General features: G+C 37.8%; 1 protein-coding gene across 5 annotated transcripts in view; it reads right to left on the bottom strand.

Moving 5' to 3' along the window:
- Positions 1–327: 327 nt before the first annotated feature.
- NR5A2 (nuclear receptor subfamily 5 group A member 2) overlaps positions 328–18,197 on the bottom strand; it is an 88,366-nt gene continuing 70,496 nt past the window's right edge. For all 5 annotated transcript variants that reach the window (XM_027666089.1, XM_027666093.1, XM_027666092.1 and 2 more), the window contains one exon: positions 328–3,819. In XM_027666089.1, the coding sequence (XP_027521890.1) occupies positions 3,572–3,819 (248 nt within the window). In that variant the 3' untranslated portion in view covers positions 328–3,571. The remainder of the gene's footprint in view (positions 3,820–18,197) is intronic.

Genomic DNA, 18,197 nt, shown 5'->3' with positions numbered 1-18,197 from the left:
CCTGCTCTCAGAACAGCAATCAGATGAGCCAGAGGGCAACTTTAGGAAAATATTTTTCTCTAGTAGCAGTAACATCTGTCTCCTTGGCAGCCTGTGCTGGCAGTTGTGTTGGAAGCTGTGGGTTTGCCCCTGGCCCTGCCATGTATTTACATTGCTGAGAGGTTATCCTGAGCTCCAGTGGATCCCGTTACCTGATTTTCTTTTGTTCTGTCATTTTCCCTCTCTGATGCTTTGGCTGCTTAACTCTTTATGGGTAGATGTAAAGTGAAAATTACTTGTGCAGTATGAGATCAAAGGCATTAATTTGAAAGTATTGCGGTAATTTTCTTTTTATTAGAAATTCAGCTTTTCTGATCTGTTTTAGCTGTATTTATCTGGCTTCAGCCTAAGCAATTTAACCACTGCTGTCTGAGATTTTGAAGGTGCTGTTTCTCTACACCTGTATCTTCTACTTGCATCAAATTCTCTTTTGGTACTCTTATTTCTCCTGCATTTTACTCTCCTCCTCTGAGTAACTGATTTTTGACTGGTGCTTCATTTCAGTGGAATAATGTTATTATAAAGACAATTATAAAGTAATCAGCACGGGCATATCAATATTTATTGAAATACTGAAAAAAAAATTCCATTGGTGATGAGAAACTCCTGGCAAGAACTGACATGACAATATGTATTTCACCGATACAGTAAGAGAACTTCAACTTCAACAAGTAACTCACTGCACATTCTAAGAGTTGCATGGATTTAAATCCAAGGCAGCTGCAGAACATCTGTAATACAAATAGTCAGACTTTACAGATTGTCTGTTTACAAACACAGAACAATTATAATAAACCAGCCAAAGCCAAACCCTTTGAATTTTAGTCTGCTTTTAGTAATAGATCCTGTAATCAATAAGGCAGTCAGAAAATGCCTGGTTACAAAGTAGTTAACAATTAACGCAAGCAGCGTTTTTTGGTGATTTGTTTTGTTTTGTTTGTGTACTTTGGACAATCTGATGGGATTCTTGGAACCAAAGAAATGGGTAAATATATGTTAATGTATCTGAAATACTTTCCATTAAGCTGAATTGTTCTTTTCTTCTACATCCTTATTTTAATTCTTCTGTCCTGTATATAGATAAGGGTGCTGTGAATAGAGTTAGCAATATTTTTTTAAGCTTTTTTCTTAGTATTCAGTGAGATTCACTGTAGCATTTCAACAGGAAAAAAAAAGAGAAAATACAGAATGCAAACACTTGAAATAATGCTTTGCTTTTCTTTCAAAAAGAATGCCCACACTTATCTTGTATTTCACAGCCACCATCAATAGACTCCTGCATTGTACTGTTAATTTAGTTTGTTTGAGGGAGAATGCTGTTATTTAAATAATGCTTATGACTGCCCTGTGGGATGACTGAGGGAGCCGGGCTTGGTTTGCTCGTGGTCTGTACGGAAGTACAGACGTGCTGCGATACAAGACAGGCACAGAGGAGTCACAGACACAAGGCTTTGCTGTACTGGTACCCTATGCATGGACAGAACTTTAGAGTTGATTAATACAGGTAATTAAATCAGTGTGCTTTGTACTAATGCAGATGTAATAGCTGATGTCTTTGGTATACAATGTATGAACATTTAGACAAAAGTGAGAGAAATGCACCTTTTCAAGTTCACATGAAACAGAAAAAGATATAACTCACATAATTTACAACAGATTTAAATAAACTACATTTAGGATTATGAAGATTTACAGACATTTAATCAACTGAATGATTTTAATTTGTAAAGACCCTTCTGTGTCCCTGAACTATGTTCCACTAAGTTGAAGACATGCTACAGTAAACACATATATTTGGCTTCTTCATTCTGGCTATATCTTATATATAGATGAAACCAAAGAAAAATAAATTAGCATCATAATTGTCTACAGTGAAAACTATCATATACAATATAAATAAACTATTCAAAAGCCATCAATCTTCATGAAAAAATTAAAGTATTAGGATTTTATACAGTTTCTACAAGTGATTGTGCAGCCAATAATCTCAAAAATTAAAGTCAAAATGAAATACCCCTATTGATTTTAGTGTCTCACGACATACAGTAATTAAGTACTGGTAAAATAATTACCAATTTAAAAGAAATAATAAGGAAATCACTGCTCTGCAATTTTATCACAGTTTTTTCCCCACAGGACCTAAAGAATGTAAACACTATGCTTTGCTAATGTTAGAGATTAATACTTTATTTTGAAATGTATGTTGATCTACACCTGCACAGTTACCTTTAAGGGTAAAAAAATAAGGCAAGACTTATAACTGTGGCACTACATGTTAATACTGATATCTTCATTTGGACAGAGAGAGAAGTGTTTGTTCTTTTCTAATATTTGTTCTGCAGCAGACTTTGGCCTACATAGACACAGCAGTATCACTCTTCTTTCTTTGCGTAAAATATGTGTATTACCTAACTTGAAAAACAGAAGGTTTCATTAGATATTGTATGTTTGAGTTGAAATTTGGTTTCCTAATTTCTGGCAATTTTAAAGATCATTTCTTAATAAGCCCCATGGCATCACCAGGTTGAACAATTCATTTGTCACTTCCTGCATCATGCAATTTATTTTTAAAAATTTTATCTCTAGTTTTTTAACATCAATATTTGGTGTCCTAATTTTTAGTTTCTTGTCAAAAACACTATCGTTTGGGATGGCTAAAATATCTTCATTTCCTTTATTTGGAAACGGCCATGAATATACAGCGGAGCCATATTTTAGCCACTGCCCTGGTTAAGTGTGTAGTTGAATTGGCTAATTTATTTTGGAATATTTCCTTAGCTATTTAATAGCTAGCCAATAACAGTAGCAGAAGAGGGATACTGCCTGATAGAACAACATGAACACGTGACAAAACAAACTTCAGAACATAGTAAGAATGCCAAGCTAACTGGATAACAGACTCTTCATAGCAGTGGTCTGCAGGCCTGAGAGACTGACAGTCAACACCAGCCTCTGAGGATGCGGTGGCGACACTACACAGGCCAGCTCTCTCTTACAGATTGTTGAATGGATGCCACATCATTTATCACAGAAGAAGTAAGTGTTGGGTCCTTGGAAAGATGATAAAAGATGCTCCAGATGCAGTTTTGCATCTCTTATAACTGTTTTAGAAGTCCTGCTATACAGTGAAGGAATTTAGTGCACTCAAATTCCCCACTATCTTAGCTCGATGATACAGTTCAGTTTTTTTCAACTAGGTTTCTTCATATTGGCCATCAGCAGATTTAAATATACAAGGATCATTCTGTCCTTTTTCATATCGACACTGGTCATAGTATCCACTTGGTAAGTTCACTTCACTTTAGTATAAAGTCCTATATAGATTCCTTTGGGGATGTGTAGCACGATTCACAGTTTGCAATACAAATACCCTGATACATCACTTATTTACTATTAGTATTTGATTATTATACCATTTTGCAAAGTCTTAAAACCACGTTTTAATTAGTGTTGCTCGGAGCAGTTCAGAATATGTTTGGGTTGTGTTGTTTTTTTTTTTTTCCTTGAAAGTAGAAGCTCTAATGGGTATAATTTATGCTCTCTTTGCATGCAGCATTTCAATGAGAAGGTTATTACATGGCACATCCCCGTTCAGGTGTTTGTAATAGAGGTATTCTTCGGCCTGCATACTGATGGCCCGGATTTCTGGTAGTCGCAGGAGAAGCTGCCCAAATTTGTCTGTTTGCTGTGGGTAATTACACATCGTGTAGTCCAGCAGAGCAGCATTCACTTGTTCCTGAACACCTTCCACAAGCTGGAAGTTCTCAAGATTTTTGACATCTGAATGACAATAGAAAAAAAGTAACAGTTCAATTGCATTTTAATTCCTGTTTACGAAGGCAGTGTTTCACTAAATGGATGTATTTTTTTTTTGCCTCCTGACAAAAGCATACTTTACAAACTGCTGAATATTCAGTGAACCTTTTGCCAACTTTCCTGGGAAAATGATCACAAAAGAGCTTTAGTGGAGTGTCTTGTTGAAATTCTGCATATACCTCAAATCAATTAGACACCAATGGAGTCTGAGCAAGGTCAGCTCTTTTCATAGCTTACAAAAAGAAAGGTTGAGGATTCCTAAAGTAGAGGACCATAATATATTGCTAGCAAATGAGTCCCAAGAGGAAGCCCTATCTTTAACCTAGTATGTTTCACAATTCATATAATTCTGTATTAATTTTTCTGACCCAAGGTGAAATCTGTGTCCAGGGTATGATGTAGTTAATTCTAATAAAAAGTGACAGCGTTCTTGTTTCTGTTTGACATTTTCTAAATGATTCTGAAAGCCTTTGACTTGTCTAGCCTATGTTAATGAACCATCTGGTACACTCCAGTGACTGCCAAAATAATCTTCCCTACTAAAAACTCTCTAAAATATATATTTCACTGACTAATGATCTTTATAAAATGAAATCATTGTCCTTTGGGTAGAATACCAGATAAGAATGGTGCCCTTTAACCTGAATATGGTTTCTGAAATCCAACACTGATTTTTTTTTTTTTTGTATTGGACAGCGGGGCTTTTACATCAGCACGGCAGGTACAGTTTGTTCACTCTGCCTCTGTTTGATTATCTTCTGTTCCTATACAGCAAGTTCAAGCTCTGGAAACACTCGTCAGAGATAAATGCCAGTACATTATCTCCTCAGCATTTGCTTCCTTGTGTAAAATCAATCCAGTGGCATTACTTTTGTCTGGAGAATGCAGAAGTTATTCTAAAGCTTGCAAATCAGAGTGTTATAACGCTGAAAGAGTCAACTGATCAAAGTGCACTTGCTGGGAGAACTTGTTTTGGTTGGTGCTTGATCATTTTTACCATCAGTAGAGTATCGTAACAGTTTCTTGTAATGCCAAATGTATGCTACTGGGCATAACTATGCTGCTAATTCACTTTGAGTAAAGACAAATCTGTTCTATGGATGTTCTTGGAGCACAAGAGGTGGGGAGTTTGGCAGAATTTGGCTCATTGTAAATGCCAGCCTTTGATTGTACGGGAAGTGAGTGTTTTCCTTTGCAAAACAGGAACACGCGTTGCTCCCCCAATCTATAAGGAGCCTGGGAGGCTGTGTAAACGGGGTCTCACTGCACCTTTTCCTAGAAGTACTTTAAACAGAGCAAATATTGGTTCCTGCACATAACTGTGTGCTGGAACATGAGGGAAATGGTTGGAGGAGGCAAACATTGTCTTTGGGACAAGAGGATAGGAAAGATGCCAAGGATTGCAGTGGCAGCCTGTGGCAGCACGCACAGCCTCCAGAGCCCGAGTTACAGGCTTTGAGCAGGAGCCCCTCTGGAATGTGCTGGCTGCCGGCTGCGCTTCAGGTTCCCTCTTGGACGAGTGGGGGCGAGTGTTTCCTGCTGTGGTTGTTACTGCCTGCCTCTTTCCTGTCCCAGTTTCACTGTGGAAATAAAGCAAGCGGCTCCAGAATTTGTGCTGCTTGTTTGGGAACTGTAGACACGACATACACCTAAATTCTGCTAGCTGGCTTAAGGAACTCACTAGTAATACTTAAATTATGTTACCTGTCCAACAAGAATCGTCTGAACTTTGCATTATCCCGAGTGAAGAGAACTGGAAACTTCAAAGCTGCTATGCCTGGTCCCTTAGCTATTCAGACTCATTTATCCAAAGTCTTTTTGCCAGTGTCTCTGGAGATCTTTGGATAATCATGTTTTCATGTATTACACTGGACATTTTCTCACACAAAATATAGCTGCTTATTATTTTACATACCTACAGAAAACTCCCAAGGTATTTTGTAGCTAGGGTAACCTGGATTAAAAATTGGATGTTCTAAGCATATTTTTAAAAAGTTACGAAAGAAACAGTATCAACTACCACAATTAATTTAAATAGGTTGTTTCAGATGCAAAATGCAATCATGAATGAATTGTTAGAACATAAGAAATTCCCACAGAAAACAGGGACTATGCTGGAAATTAAACTGTGTTAAACAGCAAGATAAAATGTATGATGATTTCAGAATCAGTATTTTGAACTTTTTTTTCTTCTGTTAAAAATAACTTTAAACATCAGGAAGTTTTAGAAACTGATATCTGATTCAACCCCCTTTAAATTCAAGGGACTTCTTTCTGTTGCTGTCTGAGTCCTACTGTGTATTAAATTGTCCTGGCTTCTTGGAAAATCAGGTTCATTATTATTTTTGGTTTTGCATGGATCATATATTTATTGAAAAATCACAAAATAAATTTTTACACAGATTAAGAAGAAACAGTCTGAGAACTGCAAAATTTCCATATTTTTCTACAAAAATGGTGAATTCAATGTATGTTTTTAGAGATGCATTCTGTTTTCAGCTGTATTGATACCATACTCAAAGTCAGGAAGAAACATAATATTTTATATTACATTACTCCCAAACACAGGATCAGTGGCTTTTGGCAGTAGGTGTACCTGTGAGCTGTACAGGTGTTCCTGTACACCTGTCAGTTACTTGGCCTGGCTGAATTCCATGGAAGTTGCAGAACTACAGGGGAAGGTCTGTGTTGTTTTTCTTTTTTCACCTCAGTGGAAAGTTCTTTAAATACTCATATGTGGCAACATAAGCACTGAAGTCAGATATAAAAACAGGTTGATAATAACATTAAACAGAAAGTAGTTCTGGGGCTCTTCTATACCACATTCAACCTGAAGAAATACTTTTAATGTCTTTCCTCTAAACAAATTTGTGGTGAGGCTCAGTGCTTCTAAACAAGATGTTATTATTTAACCAGTAAAAACATGTAGAGATTTTCCTGACTTTCTATACTGAATCAGATACAGTCTGTGTGACTACAGTTTAGGACTGTGAATTATCACACAATTCATCTGTGTGTAGATCTCTCCAGAACTGCAATTATAATAGTGGGGATGTAGATGCAACCTGATGACCAGTTATGCATTTTGGAGTGAGTCTTCATGAACTGACCAAGATCTCTGGATATGACTTTTGATAAGTGCTCTCATCTCACGTATGTTAATGATAAATGCTGCAGTAAAGCAAATGAGGCAGTCCAAACAGAGAGAGAAGTCAAAGGATATGTGCTGAGAGCACTGTGTGAGCTCCCCTGTCATCTCTCAAGCTCTCCAATGATATTTTGTGTATCGTCAAAAATAGGTTTGCTGAACACATAGTTGCAATAACAATTATGTCATTCTTTCTGAGGGAGAATCACAAACTCTAGCTATACTAAAGATGAGTAATAACAAAGGAAAAGGTGAATATTAAGTTATTTCCAGTGACTTCAAGTTATGCAGGTGGAACAAGAAATGGTACCGTTTTCATTTCTGATGCTTAGTGCTAGCTAATAGTGATATAAATGAGATTAATAACTTTGGTTTTTAAGTAGATGGCTTTCCTGCGGTTTGGGTTTGGTTTTGTTGTCAGTGTTTATTATGTAATGCTGGCTAGACAGGCATGATTTAGTTTTTCAAGTATTTCCTTTGACTGCTAATGAGTTAACTTGGTGAGACATCAAGCAATGTGGGTGGAACTCGGCTGAAGGCAGTGGTGTACAATGAGCATGAAATCTGCTACTGATGTGTACAGCACAACAGTCTTCTATGTTTTCATATAATTCTTCATTCCTGTCTGCTTTTTAAAATTGGAATGCCTCTTATCAATCTTTACATTGTTTAGTAACAATTTAAAGTACATATATTTAAGCTTAATGCAAAAAATAATTTTCTGAGGTTCAGACGCTTGTAAATTAAATGAGGAGGAGTAGGTCCCCCCCTCCCACCCACACACCCTTTAAATCCTAGCAGCTAGAAAAAGTGTTTTGTGTTGCTACAGTAAGTATCAGTCTCTTAGCTCTTCTACTTTATTCACTCAGGGACTAATTACCAACTTTTTACATGAAACAGCCTTACTGTGAGCTCACAGTGGGGCGCGCATCTTTTTCTATCCTTATTGAAAAGTAAACCCTTAGGTCTTCTGGAATATATTATATGTTTTACAAGAAATAGTAATTGCTTTTCTGTCAAACAAAGAATTTTTGTTCTCTATAGCTTACTTTTGACGATTAAGACAAAACCAGTATTATAGCATTTCATGGTCTGCTCTGCAGTCACAGTAAAGATCTGCCAGTATTCCCAGATATCCCCCCATTTTGATTATTTTCTACATCTGCCATAAAGCTGTGCATTAAGCTGAAACTGCATACAACATTCAGCCCGATGAGAACACTTTTGCATATTTTCCCCCAAAATGGGTCTGGTCTTTAGAGGGGGAAAATATTTAGGTTTCAGAGAGATTTTCTCCCTCTCATATTCCAAACATGAAATACTTAAAATTTGGTGGTGTACTAATCTATAGAGAGTTTCTCTTTGGTCTGGGAATTTTGAAAAGAAAAATGAAACAGAATGAGAGATTTAAATTTGAAAAATAGCAACTCCTTAGGAACAGCATAAATATTTCCCACAAAAAGACAGTTAAATTTTACTGCTCATGTCTTTTATTGGATATGTTTCTACACGAAGCAATGAAGAGATGTGAACGCAGACAGCTCAGCTGCCTCTCTGCAAGGATGAAATAAGGTTGTATTTAGGCCTCTCCATGGGGAGGGGGATTTCTCACTTTCACAAGGCTGGAAGCAGTCTTACAGATACTCCAGGCAATAGGACTTGATACCAGCCCAGGCCTGAGCTTTCTCGCCCCAAACGGGCTGATGAGCCCCATCATTTAGGGACTTTACTAAAACCCAACAGGCCCCAACATTTAGCAGCTCTTTGGAATGGTTGATTAGCTTGTAGATAAAACATGACTTCTTCCAAAGTCTAGAGAGGGTGGTTTTGGCCTTCAGGTTTACCTGTTTTTTCCAGCCATGCTGCAGGGCCTAAGAAGCAGTACTGTATCTGCCTAGAACGTGCTGCTTCATCAGGGAAGAGACAACATGGCTCCTCATGAAGTTGGGGTTCCCCTCAGGGGCTTTAGTGTGAGGCCAAATCCCATTTGACCTTGAAGATAAAATATGCTAATTACGATGAAGGTTTTTACCCCAGAGTAGTTCAAAAAAAGGGAATTAACCAGGACCGAGGTAATGTTACCAAACCTTCCTCTATTCAAACACAGTTTTTTACTATTTTTTTTCCTACTTTCTGCTAGCCCTGCAAAATCTCTGGGTTACAGGACTTAAAACACAGGTAGATTTTTGACACGTGCTAAAAATATTTTTGAAGGCAGAACTAGTAATGGTTGATAAAGTGCCAGTCTCTGAAAATTACCCACAATTCTCCTTCATTAAAACTAATGGCAACAACAGCAGTTCCACACAGCACATCTGTCATGGAGGCAGATGCATGTCATTCGACAGCTAAGCCTTCTTGACAGTCAAAATGCCATAATGAAGGAAGATTTATGGTAAAGATAAGCTCCTTACTGCAAAATTCCCCTCAATTTTATTACAGCGGGATTGTGCTGAATATTATTCACTTAGAAGTCACGGAAAACAATTCTTGATAGATGTTTCTTAATCAGTGGTAAGCCACTATATTTAGCACTTTACAAACCTTGAAAAACCTTAACATTACAACAACAGAAACCACTTTTCTTAAGACTCCCAAGTCCAAACTGAATGTGTAGAAAACTTTTCCTTTCCTTTTTTGGGAGGGGTTAAGCTATCTCTAACAGTGCAACAGTTGATCTCTGTTTATTAGGGTCATAAAGTAATTTTCATTTTCAGTTGAACATAACATCTGCTAATGGGTGCATTGTTTTGAAATGATTGATTAAATTCTGCTATAGCAAAGTATTTCATTCATGCCAAATATATTGGGCAAAATTATATCTATTTTTAAAGTGAGAATAAGATGCTTATGAGAGAACAAGCTGTAATTCTTAGTCTGGATCCTATTTCATCTCTTCAGTTTTTGATCTTGATGGACCTCTTGTTTCTTTCAGAACAACTCAGACTCAACTAAAACATTTTGATATTGTTTTATAGCAGTAGGCTTCTTTCTAATGTCATTTAGAATATTGTAGCCTATTTTTCTGTTCTAAAAAGATTGCAAATGATAGATTCTTACTGAAAAGCTCCTGATGTCTATTAAGAACCGTGCTTATTGACTTCTGTGAGTAATTTTATAATTGCTTTTGCTACTGTTATCTCTGCAGTGGAAAGAGAGACATGGGGAAATAAGGTGGATTCCTTTCCTTGTGCGACTGTGGAAGTATGTTACTACATTTCAGTTGTTTCTTTTCTTACAGTCCTTGTAAAGACAAAGGGCAAAGCATAATTTGATTTCTTAAATCTTTATGACTGGTGTAATTACTGAGTCATCACTCAGGAAAATAAAACAGCTTGACTTTCAACAGCTCAGGCTGAATTTACTGTCTTGAAAGTTAAACAAACAAACAAAATCTGCACTCACTTCTTGTCCTGACACCCCAGGAACCCACATCCTTATTACTTGGAAATGAGGCATAAGTGATATGGTGATCATTAAAACACAATAAAACAAGATCCTGCTAGGCCTCTTTGATGGAAGAGTTGCTCATAGGTCCTGGCCCAAAGTCCACAGCCAGCTACACCCTTAAATACAAAGTCCAGTGTTTCTCACTGAAACTCAGAAGGGAAAAGCGTGACCAGGTACGGCCACACAGTCAAGGGTATGAAGAGCCACTTGGGATAAAACTATGGCCCAGCCCAGGAGATGCCAGGACATTCCACAGACCACAGTACCAAGCAGTGGTTCCACTGCTGGCACTTCATCTTGGCCATGCCTAAACTTCAGTACCACGTCACTTTCTTTCACTTTCTCAAGCTTTTTCCATGCTGGGAGTTTTTCCCCTACTGAAGTCCAAGACTGGCTCCTGCTTTGGGCCAGCAATGAAACATGTTCCTTGTCTCTTGCTCATCTGGGACTGAGGGCAGCCCATCTATTGCCCAAAGGTTTATTGTGTAGGTATTTTAATCCCTGCTTAAGCATTCACTGATAGGATTACGTTCCACATAGGAGAGTAGCTGCTTTATTTAAAGACATGACAGAGGAACAGGAATTTGAAGAGCAGTTCTTCTCTTGTGTCTTCAAGGAAATTCCCCAAACAACTGGAGTGTCCCACCATGCCAGTGGGTGGTCTTAGCTATTGCTTGCCACAGGTTGTTTTCAGTAAAGGTGTGCTCCAGTCTTTGGGCTGAAGTGCACTGCTGGTGCACTAAAAAAATTAACCCTAGATGATTAAGCCCAAATTTATAGCCTGCCTTTGTAGGTTGGCAGTAAGGGAACCTGCCTGGGCTGATATGGCTTTCTGGTTCCTGCTTCCAGATTTGTTTTTTTATTTGACCTAGTGACTGCTTAAGGTAAATGACAGATCAATCCTAGAAAAAAACCTCTTGATCTAAGTATCTCTTTTTCAGGAAAAAAATGTGTAACCACTACCCTGTGGAGCCATGGTCATATTTGTATGCCAGCACATGTTGATACTCTGGGGCAGAAGTGATTTAGCAAGGGTCTCACAGATAAACTGAAAAAGAAAGTGAGTCAAAACTCATTTTTTCCCCCTGAACTCCTCACCCAATCCCAGGGTCATATTACATTTCTGGGCTAGAAATGTCTTTGAATATTCAGTTAGAATAAGCATATATAAGAAAGCTAGTATGCTAATCATCATGCCATCAGTAAGCATTATCATGCTTACACATACATATGCCTAAATGCAAGCATATCTACCAGCCAGAGCACTAGTATCACATTTAATAAAAGCAGAAATTAGGCCTCTGATAAGGGTTAAAAAAATTACAATAAATAATAAATTTATTGAACCAAAGGGTTTCCCCAGTAAATTTCTGAAACATCACTTTAATCTTCAATAGCACACAGGATTGTTGGTGTTTTAAGGGAACTGGCTCTCAATGCCTACAATTTGTAGGGTGAGAATAGTTTAAAATGTCATAAATATTTATGAAGTTCCTGGGAATGGTGATAGGGACATCATACAAAGTCCTTGAAGTTATGAACTGAGGCAGAAGGGGTATTATATGCAACTTGCAATAACAGACAGTATGGTATAATGCTATGAGGAGCAAGAAACAATCTATTATTTAGCTGAGAAGCTGAATATTTAGAAAATAAGGAATGGAAATTTTACAGAGATTTGCTTTTACCTAGAAAAAAATTGCTCTGCTTTTGCTTAGACATTTGTAAGTTTTCTAAATGTTTGGATTTACTGGTCTGATGAGAACCTTGCATATTATCTGTCCCTTCCTGTTCTATCCCTCTCCTGCTACTCAAGTACTGTTTAAAATAGGAATAACGGACCAGATTAATCTCAGAGGTATTTCTACTCCTGCCACTGGAACTACACCAAGGGGTGATACAGTCTGAAAAGAGGAAATATAAATATTTTCTGGAAAAATATAGAATATAAATTTCTGCTGAGGTTAAAACACAGAAATGCAGCTGCCACTGAAACCCTTTTGAGTAGCAGGCTGTATCCTTTTATAAAGCCCATCTGTCTCTGCAGAGTATAAAAAATGCATGATCATAAAAAGCAGTACTCCTTAGGGGAAAAATCTCTCTGTACTAATCTTGTAGTCACTTTACAAAACAGTTTTTAATCCCAAATTTGCATTTGATTTTCAGTCAGAAACTTTTGTGGTTTTTGCAAAGTTTTCTTATTCCATTAGAATAAGATATGAGGTACAGTTTGTTCAGGTGGCAAGTCCAGACTATGAATAAACCAACGTTATCATATGAAAGAGAATTAAACAGGCAGATCCAAGTGGGGATATATTAAGCCAAATTTAAGCTCCAGTAGTTGAATTTAGCCTGTACTAGATGTCTGGTTTGCCTCAGGATATATTCAGCTTTCCAGCTAATCGACTGAGGAAAACTGCCTCAGGTATGATAAAATTTACAAGAGAGCTCAGTCGAATAGCTCTTGTTATAAATACTAGCTTAAAGGCATTCTTCTGGTCTTTGGGATCAGGACTGTATTTGCATTTAATTATTATATTCCAAACTTTTTTGAACTTGGTTAAAAATATTAGACTAGCCAGTTATATCATTACAGTGGTTTCCAGACAAGGGCAGAGCTTCATAATACTTTTTTATTACTTGGTGAATTTTGTTTGGCCTTATTGTTTTGTTTAGATCCAAAGTCCCACAGGAGCAAAAATTATCATAATATATTCTGACTGAAAGAAGGAGAGGTAGTTAAGTAAAGGTGTTTTAGTGATGTGCTATTCTAAGAGGTACAATAGTCTACTATGATTTTCTGTCACCACAATTGACAAATAATTCAGAGTTTTAAGCCTTCTGCACTATTTGCAGACAAGGCTTAGCGTGAGACAACTAATTGTCTTTAAGACATTGATTTCAAAAACCTGTTTCTCCTTCTTTCTGAGACTTTTCAAGATATGGCTTGACTAGTTTTATGTGCTAATATTTGAGCTAACATGGTTCTTTTTCACTGAACTAAGTTGTATCAGTGGAAGCTGATTCTAGTTTAGAAAGAACATGAAAAAGACAATCACCTCTGCCTGTGTAAGAAATGAAAAGTGGAAATCAGTAGCAGAACTATTTTCTGATAGAACTGTGTTGAAATAACATAAAGCAAAATGCATTCATTAATTACTCAGTGCAGAAAGCACTGCAGTAGAAACAAATATGTTACTCCTATTATCCCAACATTTGAATTTTACTCTTATTAGTAAATACTTTACTCTACTTTGGGCAGTTACAGTTATTTTCTGTGTAAATGTAACTGCAGATGAGACCACTGATGGTAGACTGAAGCTGATGCTGTTTCAATTCCTTATCAAATTAGCACTGGCAAAAGAACTTGCTGGCACAGATGAAAAGACCCAATGAGTCTGTTCCCATCATATTCACAGTGTACCAATCATCAGTTCAGTACCACACCTGACTGCAGCAGCCCATGAATTTGCTTAAATGCAATGCCCCATGCACTGGTGCTCCTCACTGAGTGACAGCAGAGTTGGTGGCCCTGAGACAGGGCTCCTGCCCTGTCCCCCTCGGCTGGCCCAGGCTGCTGGGCCTCCTGCCAGGTGGTGGAAAAAAGAAACCCTTTGTTCTCTTGTACTCTCAGTCTTGCTTTCATGGACAGTAAACACAACTTAGGTACATAATTTTCTGCTGCAGTATTTCAAAACACATTGTTTCTGACGTTGCATACTGACCTGAGTGGAAGTTGCAAATTTCACTTTTTACTGTAACTGATGTCTGAGCTTAGTTGTGGAAGTGGTTTAGCAAATGAGAGTGACAGAAGCCCAGATGGGGACATCTGCCACTACACTGCAACTCTGCAAGTGTCAGTGCTGCCTACAGGAAACATTGGAGAGGCACCTAGATGTGTGTCAGCCTTTGTACTCTTTTCCCAAAGACTTGGATGTGTTCTTTGTCATTATTGCTTACAGTTTTAAACATACAGATATGAAAGCTAAAAAAAGTCCACCTGAAAGTCTCTCTGGCAACACAGTTACTCATCATTTATACAGAGGGTAGAGAACTGTGGCACTCTTACACCTGCCTTTCAAATATGAGTTCTTAGAACAGAGTTGTATTTCTCAGCTACCTCTGATTTCTTGATAGGATGTCCCATCAGAAAGGACCAGACATTCTCATGTAAGGCTGCGCTTCAGTATGTTTTTAACATTTCAATTGCTCAGTAAGGAATGGCAGAAATAAGTCAGGTAAACTCCAGATTTGTGCTCACTGCTCAGCTCAGACTGAAATATTTGGTCAGATACGGATGAGATGTTTCCACAGACAATACAGTCATAGGTTTAACACAAGGGGCATGAATTAAGGAGCTCCAGATTCCCATTAGCCAAGAAACAGTGCTTTCCTGTGGCCTCGTGGCCATGGCAAACAATGGGATATGCTTTTGGCAGGACACAATTCTTTTAAGTACATTTGTGCATTCTCATGGTTTAGTTTCACGAAAATCCACAGGCTTTCAAATCTAAGGTATTGGGCATCAAACACTGCATTTATAGCTGTAAATCACCATAGTCTCCAAATGCCAAAGTAACCACTAAGTGCTGCAGCAGAGCTACCCACCTGCCCTAGGGAAACAGCCTGAAACGCTAAGTGGCCTGGACTTTTTCAAGGCAATCCTCACATGCTTACTGTTGTTCTTGCCTTTCTTCATTTACATTCACTAATTGGAAGTTAATTTGTTCTCAGAGGCAAATTAATATATTTAAACCAAAAATTATGCTATTTTTTCCAAACTGTTCGTTGGAAAGCAACTCAATGCTTCTCCTAGTGCACAAGTCCTAGGAGCACCTCTGAGTGTGTGGTAACACTACAGTGCCTCTTTTAACTCTATCCCATCTGTGTGTTTAACACAGATATTAGTGGTCTGTTCACTTTAAAGTCAGTAAGATAAGACTAATTCAACAAAGCACAATTCTTACCACTTCTGTCCAACCAAGCCTAATAAGACTCAGCTAAGCAGAGCCCAGCAGTTTATTTTGATATTAACTTCCAGTGGCAGCCTTAGGTTAAAAAAAATACACAGATCACAGTACAGAAAGTACATATCAAGCCTGATGCTTGGGAAAAAAAAAAATCACATACTGAAAAAACTTGTCATAGAATTCAGTGGTGTCAAAAATCGTAGATATTTGTTGTTTCAAATTCAGACATTCTTCATTTAGACCAAAATAACAAACATCTACAGTGGACCTTATTGCTGGCGACTATTTAACAGCTAGGTGCTCTCACAGCATGGTATTCTATGTGCACAGTAATGAAAGTTCACTATTGATTTTTCTGTAGCTGCTTGTAACTATTATAGTTGATACATCAATAGAAAAGGAAAGCACAATGTTTCACAGGAGGCAGAAAATCAGAGAATACATGATGCCGTGACAGTAAATCATGGCATAATCTCAAGAATTGATAGATGGTTACTGCTGACTTGAAACCCATGGCTTTCTCTGAAAAGACTAACCTATAATCGCCCAATATGTTCTAACAGACTGACTGCCCATAATAGTGGTAAAGGACACAGCACAATGTTTCATCTCCAGAATAATGGTCTCCATGAACTAGGTTGTTGTGGTGGAGTTCGTTTTGTGTGTAACTGCAGAGGAAAGAGAAAGAGTGGTTGGAATGCTGTTTAGACTAATACTTACCGGCTGTAGGAAAAAGAATTTATTTTTTCTTTTTTTTCAGAAAACAGCACAAAAGAGTTTTGTTTAAAAAAAAAGAGAGGAAAAGAAGTTGTCATTAATTTTTAACTTGCAAAAGTCTGCAGTTAGTTGAAAAGGAAATGCAAAAGAGCTGATTATTCTTGAGATCAAAATATTGGAGCTGTTTTGTCAAGAAAGGCAAATGCAGAGAAAATACATTTACCATAGCTGTTTCCAGTTCCACAGCATCCTGAAAGCGAGCCAAAGGCACGTAAGTAATTGAAAGCTTGCCTACATGTCTGCTTCTCTCTGCTGTGTTTTTGAGGGACACAATGATCTCTGAATTTTACAGTATGCCTAGTGAATTTTTAGCAGGAAAGTTCATAATTGCTCTTTACTCCCTCGCTCATCTTTTCTAGCTTTATCTACGGTTTTAATTAATTGTGAGGGTATTTTTTTTCCTGTCTCAAAGCAGAAAGGGAGGAAGAAACGCAGGTAAGAGCTGGCCAGCCGGAGCACAGTCTGCAGTCTAGGTGACACTGCTGCCACAGTAACCCCTGAACAACGTGAAAGGTATTTCCACTGTGTGGAGTTGTTTTCCAGAACTTAAGCACATGTGAGCCTGATACCTGTCCTCTTTAACCTTGCTAGTGACTCCATTCTCTAAAGACAAACCTGTCACAGAAGAGATGGTCTTAGATGAGAGAAAAGAACTTTCTCAAGCTGCCACCCATCCTGCCTGCCTCAGATTGGGCTTGAAGAACAGTATATCATTTGTTCTGCTTAGGGTATGGGTTTTCCCCTGGTGAAGGGCTGGATAGCATTGTCTATCTTGTCCCGAGCAGTTCACTGATCTCCGTTACATTTTTTGGTGTTAGGGAGGAAAAACACTCTTGTAGTGTCATTATCCATTCTGATGTTGAAATCTTTTTTTTTCCTGAGATGAGACTTTCCTTCACTTGGCAAACAGAGGTGTTGTACAATATGTTTATAATGCACATCAAACCCTCCCAGTACTGAAAATGATATTAAGTGTAGGGTTTTCCTTATTAATCTTTGAATAATAAGTTTTTGTAAGCCACTTGGACTGGGGGCTTACTCTTTCAGTTTGTCCCATACTCAATAGCTTTGCACAGGACCAGAGCAAAACCGGAACTCCTGCTCTGAGAGGTTCATCCAATCCTGGTAGCAGCTTTGCCAGACCCTAAGGAGTTGCAGTTTTCATCCCTCTTCCCTTTTCTGCCAGCAGAAGTCACTGGGACACGCTCCAAGCCATGAGCTTGGGAAAGAGTGTTAAATTCTCCTGTGACTTCTTTTCATTGTTGCTTTACAGTATTTCACCTCTCCCTTTCAAGACCCTCAGAGACAGCCATTGCTTTTGTTTCTCTTCCAGTGTCCAATCTTACACAAGCAGCAAAGGGATATTAGGCACAGTCTACAGTGCATCTCCAGTAAATGGTCAGCACTCACCCATATATACACTTTCAGGTTAGAGCCCCTGCAATGTGTGTTTTTAATTAGAAATACATGAGAGGCAGTTTTTAGTCTATATTTTCTGGTTTTAAAAACATTTAGTCAGTTGTCTGTTACTACTGCAAAGTGAATTTAGTTATTATATTCCTTTAGCAAGTTCCTCATTCAGTGAAACGTTTAAACACATGTTCAAATTAAGACTATAGGGTATTACTGGCCCCAAGGTTAAAGATATTCATTCACTTATCTGTATTTTAATACAAAGCCATTTATTCCCATCTTATGGTGGGAAACTTGATTAACGAAAGTAGTCACTGATATCAAACATTTCAGCCGACAGCAGCTAAAAAGATTCTATGTAATAACATATTTCCTCTGTTACATATGTAATACATTTAAACTTGCACTTTAAGTATCTAAAATGTGTATTAAAAAACAGAACAGGACAGAAATTGTAGAAGTATTCTAAAGGTAGACACACCAGTAAATATGGGTTATATGCAGGTAATTTGTTCTCCCCTTTCAGGAGCTGTTTAAAAGCTGTACTTACTAGTATTCTACAAACATATTAGAGAGGGAAAAAG

The sequence above is a fragment of the Corapipo altera genome, unplaced genomic scaffold (genome assembly GCF_003945725.1).
Source record: "Corapipo altera isolate COAL_440 unplaced genomic scaffold, ASM394572v1 119, whole genome shotgun sequence".
In the NCBI taxonomy this organism is placed as follows: domain Eukaryota; kingdom Metazoa; phylum Chordata; class Aves; order Passeriformes; family Pipridae; genus Corapipo; species Corapipo altera.
This window is presented reverse-complemented; position numbering and strand designations above follow the sequence as displayed.